Below are 9,185 nucleotides of genomic sequence, written 5' to 3'. Positions count from 1 at the left end.
TATGAGGTTATAACAAATCATATTGGGATTGTATATAAGATATAGAAATGTAAATTAGTGTATTATTTTTCAATCAAAAAAATATACTTTTCCAAAAAACTCGTCCTTGACCTTTTGTGTAGTTTGGTCTTTTTAATGGTGTTTGCCCCAGAACAGCTTAATTTACACCAAGGTTACGAATATTTATGTTTATTGTGATTTTTTAAAGGCAATCGGTGGCATTGAAATGTGGTTAAGGGGTATCAGGCAAAATATAATTAAATATGAATCAATATATAAAAAAAAAATGTCCTATTTTTATTTGTAAACAAAATTACCATTCATGTAACCCTTTCCCTTAATGCATTGCATTGTGTTGGTTCAACAAATTAACTCAATCTAAAAGAGACAGAGGTTTTTGGTGACAAATGGAGAAAACTTCTGGGGCATTAGTGCTTTTTCAGCACCAACAAAGAGAACTCAATCTTCTATGTTGGATCAACACATGTGCAAAAGCTTCCAACTGACCTCCATCTTTCACCCTTTCGCCGCCCACCCCAAATTCAGAACGTGACAAGATGATTGCTGGCAGTTCTATCTGTAACAATGTCTCCTAGTCTCCTGCTTTGTGCTTTTTGTCTGATTATATTTAGTATGCAGTATTACGCTGCTGCCCTCCCACACTACACTGTGTGCTCTGTAGTGAGACAAGTGGCCCTGTCAAAACAGCAGAGGCAGGACGGCTGACATCTGTATGTTTGTAGAGTGACTGTGGATGTAGAAGCAGACAGGATGATCTAGATGCCTCTGGAGCTTGGTTTAAAGTAAGTTTGACAAATTGCTTTTATCTATGTTGCTATAAACTATAGTTTTTAACAGATGATTTCTTCTCCATAGTTGATCGGTTCAAGAGAGAAGTGGGGACACTGAAGATCTTGCTGATTGACCAAGAATTACGTGGATAATCAGTCTTTAATTGTTAGTGAGAGAACCAAGTTCGGGGTTAGGCGCTTCTACACCCATTAACGGTGAAACCTTCCTGGTCAACCATGGCATCAATGGGTCTCCAGGTGCTGGGCTTGGTGCTGGCCCTGCTGGGCTGGGTGTGCGGGGCTTTGGTCTGCGCGGCTCCACTGTGGCGCATATCAGCCTTCGTTGGGGGAGAGTTAGTGATTGCCCAGGTGCTGTGGGAGGGTCTATGGATGAACTGTCTGTCTCAGACCACAGGTCACATCCAGTGCAAGACCTACGATTCCACCTTGGCCCTCCCTAAGTCTGCCCAGGCAGCCCGAGGCCTGACGGTTCTTGCCCTGCTCCTCAGCATCCTTGCTGTAATGCTTGGTGTAGTTGGGGCAAAGTGTACTCACTGCATGGGAGACGGTAACCAGGACTCCAAAGCTCGACTGGCCAGGATAGCAGGGGTGCTCCTCATTGTGGCTGGCCTCGCCTATTTAACTCCCATCTCTTGGACAGCCTATGCTACGATCAGGGACTTCTATGATCCAAGTGTTGCAGCACCTTTAAAGAGAGAACTGGGACCTGCATTGTATCTGGGCTGGGGGGCTAGCATGCTGCTGCTACTGGGGGGAACTCTGCTTCACGTCGGCTCCTCTGCACCAGGAGGAAGAGCGCTGCCCATTTCTGGAGCCGCAGCAAAACTCAGTCCATCCCCTGGGATGGCAGGAGAGGTGAAGCAGCCGGAGAAGTCATTTGTATGAGATCACATTGCTCAACTCCTGTAAAATACACAGTTTACAGTTATTACTTGTAGAACTTTATACTGTATATAGAAAATATTACATTTCTTCAAAACGTGGGCTGATTTCATGTCTTGTTCTGCCTTCAGTCCTATTGATAACCATGCTTACAGATTTTTTTTTTAGCAGAACTAACACTGTAGAATTGTGTCTTACATACAAAAGTAAACTAAAGTAGAGGCCTAAATCACTCATACTCCTGGGAATTTAAGAGTTCTATTTCTGTCCTGACAGAATCAAATTCTATGTGTTTATCTGCACCAGCCAAAGTCCTGAGCCTAAATCTGATAGAAAATAGAGGCTAAAGATCCGATCTATGGACGTTTTCCATCTTTAATGATTTTTAGCTCATTGCTATAGAGAAACAATGAAATACCAATGCTAAAGCCATAAAAACAAAAAGTGATCATTTGAACATATTATTGGGAATGATATTAATAATTCTGGACGTGTCATTTCTGATTAAAAAAGTTAATTCAATCTTTTTGTTTGTTTTTCAAAATGAATACTCTAACATTGTGTTAGCAGATGTTTGTTTCATTGAATAATAATAAAATAATTTTAGGCTTATCTGCATACCACACTGTGGTCATGTTAAAAAAAAAGAAGGATTAATAACTTTACTTTAAGGGCTTTGTGTTGGAGTGGGAGATGAATTAAACTGTAGGAGGATTTTAAATGTTTTGATGATCACTAATGCGCATGGCTCACATTTCTAAGATGCCTTTCTGCCTCTGCCTATGTTTGTGTTTATGTGTGTGCCTCATTGTGTGTGGTCTGCGTACTAAAGGCCGGTGCATTGTACAACACTATACAATGTTTTTTTGTTTTTTTCTAAAAAAAAAATCCCACTTTTTTCAGGGGTTGGTTAACTTTAAATCTTTATGTGGTTTTATTCTTATCAAGATATATTATTTTATTAAGCTTTGCTACTCCTGCTTGATATACTGTATATTAATTGAAAAAAAAGTACGTTGAAATAATGATTCATGAAATGCACAGTGTTCCATAGAATTTGAATTATTTATATAGGAAAGGCAATTCAAAAAAAGTGATTTGCTTTCTTTGACTGTGTTTTTTTTAGTATCCTGAATAAAGCTTTCTTTTCTGCAATTACTAGATTGTAGGATGTAGGTTGTCACACTGTTTTAGGCAAATGCCTATCAAGTTAGATATACAGTCCAGTATAATGTCCATATTAAAAAGTTAGAATCTATTATCTTTGTGTTATAATGTTGGAGTTATGAAACGTTGACAGTAGATTTTGCCTTAAATCTTTGCCTTACTCGTTTTCCTACTTAAAACACCTCTTTGGATACTTTATTATTATTATTTTATTTTTTTTGAATGGTGGCCAAGTTCCCGTTTTAGTCCCATTTGTCATTTTTAACCAGTCATTACTTCTCTGTAGTCCACTTTTAAAATCTTCCAAGAAGAAACTCAACCAGTGCACAGATTGCTTAACTATCTATTGGATCTATATGGATGTCTAGTTAAATTTGAGAATGTTTCCTGCCCATGCTGAAGTTATGTTTATTTAAAAAAAAGCCAGGTCTATGTTACCAAGGCTCATTTGATCATATTTTCACCTTTACAGGTTAGGTTACCAATACACGTCATTTAATTGAATTTCATGATCTGATTTGTTCATTTTCATCATTTTATTGTCCGTACCCCAAAGGTTAAGCTGATAAGTGTTTGTCTAATCACTGCTGTAACACATAACTGTATGAGAAGTGCTCTATAAATAAAGGTTGACTGTTATTTTTTGTATTTCTGTGTTTTTATTATTATTTAAATAGCTCCAAAACACTGTCACTCTGTGTAGTTCCTTGAACTATTGCTTTTACCCTTTTCCCTAGTTTTTCATCCATTCTGTGAAAGCTGTCAAAAACTTTCCTACTAATGCAGGCAAAGAGAAAGATCATAATTTATGATTAATAATTTAAAAGGTTCAAATAAATAGTTATGTACATTTTCTTAATTCAAATGATAACAGAATAATGAATCTGAGCTTTATTTTTTTTTTCTGTAAAGGATTATGATTCTTTTGTTATTACCACCTCTTACAGCCAAGTTTGCTACGCTTCTTAATCCAATAAAATGTTTGCTGTTGAATTAAATTGCACATACCCCTACAAATGTTACTGTTTCACATTACCATAGCATGTTAATTTTATTATTTCTACTTTTATTATCACCCCCCCCCCAAAAAAAAAAAAAAAAAAATTTTTTGTCTTTATCACATTATGTGTATTAATCTACTTAGCTGATTACTTTGGAATAATCCACGTTTTATCTGAAAATTTGTAATTAAATTAGTATTTATGTAATGATTGAGTATTATGAAAGTATGTATCAAATGTTTCTCTAAATTATAACGACTGAAGTGCAAAATTTGACATTTTTAACAAAGATTAGTGATAATAGGTACACTCCACTAGGGGGCAGTAGACACTAACAAGCTATCAAGTCTATTTTATTGAGGGTGATTACTCTCTATAAAGACCCATAGGGGATAATATGGTAGAATCTAGCAAAAGACTGGTTCAAATATTGTTTTCATTCATTATGGTGTTTTTTTTTTAACTAATGTTTTCCCAATTTCTGAGTATTTGGTCATTTTGATGTTTGTTAAATTCCAGCTGAAAAAATAGGTTTTATTCTGTCATGAAGTTTCTGCTTGTCCCTTTTTAAACCTACTTTAGATGTATGACTCAAACTATCTAACTCACTTTTGTGGAAAAGGCAGGCTTACCTGCATGTGATCGAGTTATAAATGAGTAGGTACCAAACATGTTAGCACATGCCAATGTTCCTCACTGTACACAAAGAAAGTAAACCGACACAAAATTCTAGGGCTTAGTGGAGAAATTATGTGATTTTGTTGGCCAGATTTGAGCTAATATTTATTATATTTAATCACAGCAACAGAAAATCCTGTATTCCACCATTTGTTTAATCATTAAAAGAAGAAGCCTAAATAAAAATGTTTGTTAAAATATAAAGAAAAGTAAAACTGACAAACCCTATAGTCTAAAACTGACTTTATTTTTCACCCAAATTGTTGATAGAAGAGAGAAACAATAACTTTCCTAAACATATCTTTATAAACAGAGTTTGTGTTTTCTTTCCCTACTTGTTCTCCCAGCCAGAAGGCTGGGAGAACAAGTAGGGAACACCTTTACTGTGTGGCAAATAATGACTCAGAAGAGTCATTATTTGCCACACAGTAAAGGTGTTAAGGCTAAAGGACAAAAAGAACACAATGCAAGCATGATTGTTTTCGTACAACCAGTTTCTCCTTCTCAAAAATGAAAAACTGTTTCAAGTTTATGTTCACCCTTATCTCTCTTGCTGTGTCTAAACATGACCCTGTGCTGCCTTCTGCCAGTACTGTTTCAGGGAAAAACAAACAACTGTGCTTACACTTCATCTGGGTTTCCTTCAACTTTTCAGGAAACATCATGTACTTTTTCAATGATTAAGAGTGGCTTTTAGCCACGCTTATTTTCATATATATATTATTTCATATATATATTATTATATTACACGTGTATAATACAGTCCAATTGAATAAAAAAATAAATACTTTGTGTAGGCCTTCTTGTGTGTGACAAATATTCTAGGAATTGAAGTGGAACAACCAAACAACTTATCAGTCACTTTTATGCCTCCCTCCCACAGCACTCACTAATTGGGTGTTATAATTTGCCTAACATTTCATAAAAGGGATTTGTGGTAAAAAAAAAAAAAAAAATTAGTTTATTAAAGTCACAGATTTTCTTTTTAGAACCCAAGATTTTTACAATTTTTCTAGAGTACTGTCTGAGCTTTGGGCAGCCCATCCGACCGCGCTTACCTTTTTTTTTTTTCTTTTTCTTGTTTAGGATGCAAAGTCACATACACACAAAAAAAAACAAAAAAAAAAAAACAATGTTTTTTGTGTCAATCTCAAAGACAAGGGTGATGAAAAGACACAAAAAAATGCAGAGCAAGGTCAAGCTTTTGTTGTGTAAAGCTGGATTTCTTAAAATATCTTTAATTTATCACTATTATAGAGAGACCAAAGGTTAAAGTTATGTGTAAATTCTGGTCTCTCAAAGACTAGAGTGTTGTCCTATTGGTTAGAGCAGTGCACTTGTGCTCTGAGAAGGTTGCAAGTACCCGGTTCAAATCCCCACAGCCAGCACTCTGGATTCCTGCGCAGAACCCACACTACTCACCGGGGGCCACAGTGGGCTGCCATTGTGTGCAATGGCTGCTCCCCAAGGGGATGGGTTGAGTGCAGAGAGTGAATTTCCCCTTTATGGGACAATAAACGGAATTTACAAAAAAATAACATATTTAAAAACTAATTTCAGGCAGAAGAAACTATTTTCTAAATAAATTTTCTTGTTAACATAGAACTAATGAAAACAGAAGCTACATATGTATGATCTATCTGGTTGTAGTTTCATTGCATCCTCTACTGCGCATGCGGTTCAGTTAACCAATGTGAATACGGTTCACAGTTCACACTGGAGAGCTATGGAGATTCGATTCATTCAAAATTAAATAAATACTGCTATTGATAAATTGTCAATTAATATCCCATTAAATAGATAAATGTCCTGATGAAAATAAAATATGTTAAAATAGCCTTATTTTATTATATTTAAAGATTTTTTTATTTGTTCAAAGATTTATTATTTAATGTATTCATTTATTTCATAATGGAGACTTTTTTGACACTTTTATTTTTCAAAGCTGCTTTACATATTCAATTAATTTTATTTTTTTTGTAACTCATTTTAAGCTCCTTTTATTTCAGGTTCTTATATTAAAATAAGGAGGTGGGGTTTATCTGTCAGGTGGTACTGCTTAGGATTAATAGAGTGCATCTGCTTTGCAGAAACTGAAATACTCCATTCATGATGACCAATCAAATCAAATGATTCCCTTTTATTGAACCCTGTCTGTTCCTGCGAAGACCAGATCTGTACCGGAAGCACGCTTTGCAGGTCATTTGCAAGCGTTCATCCAGGTCACCATAAATAATGTAATTATGGTACTAAAACTACTCATTCATTTTGAATTAAATACAAGTCGCATATATATTTGGAAATGTTAACGACCACACAAAACAATTGGATTTCACAAATAGAATTGGAATTGAGCCTTAAGGCCCACAGTGTGAACGTAGCCAACGAGGAATAAAAAAGGCATTAATTGGGCTTCAAACATTGGGATAATGTTTGTAAGAGTTTACGAAAGTAAACTGCTTATTGGAGCATTAGCTTTATTTCCACTCCTGAGAAAAAAGCAAGGGTATTTAGCAAATTCTAAGATGGTTTCTTAAATTAGATGAAATTAAAGCAAAATTAGGCCTGCTCTACTAAGACCCTAAATAAAGAAGGTCTATTTGCTTGTCAATAATGCTTCCCCTTTATGTGGTTAAAAATGGTTAATAGGTATGTTCTTGATCTTAATTAATCTGTTAACGCTTTATAGTTCATTCATTAAATCATTCTAAAATAGAACATAAAGCTCTTTAGCTTTTACATTTTGCTAATACCTTTTTTATAGATACTTTTTGTCCTAATAAAAAAAAAGTTAAAAATATAATAGCCAGTTGCTTTTCCCCCCCAAAAATACTTGTCTCTAAACCAAAAATTTAATTACCATGATTACCTACTTTTATTGACAATGCAACATTCTAGAGAAAGGCAGGATTAAACTGAGTGGTTGGGAACCACATGCTCCTGCAATGAAAGCTGAGAACCAACCACATTTTCGTGGGTTACTTTCTGTTCTCCTGGGAACAGCTGTCTTCTTAAAGGGACAGTGCGCATATTTACAAACGTATGAAATCCGAGAGGGTGTATATCACTTTAAAAGCACATGACAACTAGAAATGGTGAAATAGGAGAATGGGAGCAGAAAATTTCTGCAATGTCATACTACGTCGTGGACCTCTCCACTGGACTGGTAGGCAGCTCCTCAGTCCACAGTGACAATTGGCTGGGCTCCTCTGTCCTCAGCTGCTTCCTGCTGCGTTTGTAGCTTCAACGACGTCCCTCGTGCACGTTGGGCTCAGTGCGAGAAAGTGCCCGCGCGGCTAAAGATCAAAGTCCCCGCTTCTAGGCACCCTGTTTTATCGGAACGTGTGAAGGTTAACGAGGTTTGCACAGTTTACTGCTAGTTGCAGCTGAAAGCTCCGGGCCTGTTGGAAGCAAACGGTCAATTGAGGCGGACGAAGCGGCGCGGCTAGCCGGGAGAAAAGAACGCGGTGCCGTGGAAGGAGGACGGAAGAGCCGCTGTTATCATGACTGAGAAACGGATGTCTCGGTGGTACTTTGGGGGGCTGGCCTCCTGCGGAGCAGCATGCTGCACGCATCCTCTGGATCTTCTCAAGGTGAGGGGCACATTGGTCCTCCCACATGGACCGTGGGGTTCAGACAGTGCAGGCCTGAACACCGAGACAGCTGTAGTCCAAGGCAACGTATGATATGAGCCTAAATTAACGGTTTCACAAGTTGGGCTCCTTTAATGGAAACTTGTTGCGAGCTTTAACTTTTGCTGAGTTCATGAAATTAGTAAAATGTGCAAAATTGGTAGAATCCAGGGCACAGGTCAGCCCCAAACTTTTCCAGATTATTTTAACTTTGTTTTCCTTTGTTTCATCTGTCTGTCTGTATGTATCTATATGTATGTATATGTGTATATGTATGTATGTATGTATGTGTGTATGTATATATTTGTGTGTGTGTGTGTATGTCTTTTTGCCAACTCCTTTAACAGAACCTGTTCCTCTTCGATGTCTTGTATGTCTGCAATGTTCCCTGTTAAATGCAGAAAAATTGTTTGTGTCCCTCAAATGCACAGATTTTCTGTAATTAATTTAGTTAATTTAGCACATGACTCAATAAACTAACTGAGTCTTAGGAACTCATGTGATGTGTAATTATAGAGTGAAAGAAGGTAATCACCAGACTTTAGTTAAGTGGTCTCCAAAAGGCCTCCTGTGTCCTGCTTGCATGTTGGTAGGCTGAAAAGTGTCCATTTACACACCAAGCACATGTTTCAGGAAAGTAAATGCATATTAGTTTAAGGTTGGCGCTTAAAGTTGTAAATGCTTTCTGTGAATTTTTCCCGAGGTTTATATTAAAACCTGTCTTCTCTAGCTGTATTGACTGTAAAATGTGTTAAGATAATCTTATTAGATTATAAACTAGAGTAAAGAAATATTATTACTGTATTTCACATACAATTGTATAATTAATAACTGAACTTTATTGATTTCATATTAAAGAACTTCATCTCTGCATTTAACCCATCCCCTTGGGGAGCAGTGGGCTGCCATTGTGCGGCGCCCGGGAATCAGAGGTTAAGGGTCTTGCTCAGGAACTCAGAGTGGAGACTGTTGGGACTGAACCGGGTACTTGCAACCTTCTCAGAGCACAAGTG

The 9,185-nt window shown here is 36.8% G+C and overlaps 2 protein-coding genes across 2 annotated transcripts in view; both read left to right on the top strand.

Annotated features, from left to right (window-relative positions):
* Nucleotides 1-648: 648 nt before the first annotated feature.
* LOC107082441 (claudin-4-like) lies at nucleotides 649-3,435 on the top strand. Its single transcript, XM_015371123.1, has 2 exons — nucleotides 649-803; nucleotides 877-3,435. Exon 2 carries the CDS (start codon nucleotides 1,029-1,031, stop codon nucleotides 1,695-1,697), a length of 669 nt encoding a protein of 222 aa, XP_015226609.1. The 5' UTR covers nucleotides 649-803; nucleotides 877-1,028; the 3' UTR covers nucleotides 1,698-3,435.
* Nucleotides 3,436-7,626: 4,191 nt separating this feature from the next.
* slc25a10 (solute carrier family 25 (mitochondrial carrier; dicarboxylate transporter), member 10) overlaps nucleotides 7,627-9,185 on the top strand; it is a 14,879-nt gene continuing 13,320 nt past the window's right edge. The window contains exon 1 of the mRNA XM_015371121.1: nucleotides 7,627-8,133. Coding sequence (XP_015226607.1) covers nucleotides 8,044-8,133 — 90 coding nt within the window. The 5' untranslated portion in view covers nucleotides 7,627-8,043. The remainder of the gene's footprint in view (nucleotides 8,134-9,185) is intronic.

This window comes from Cyprinodon variegatus, unplaced genomic scaffold (assembly GCF_000732505.1).
Source record: "Cyprinodon variegatus isolate N-32 unplaced genomic scaffold, C_variegatus-1.0 Scaffold54, whole genome shotgun sequence".
NCBI classification, from domain to species: Eukaryota; Metazoa; Chordata; class Actinopteri; order Cyprinodontiformes; family Cyprinodontidae; genus Cyprinodon; species Cyprinodon variegatus.
The sequence above is the reverse complement of the archived record's forward strand: the minus strand, read 5'-3'. Positions and strand labels throughout refer to the sequence as shown.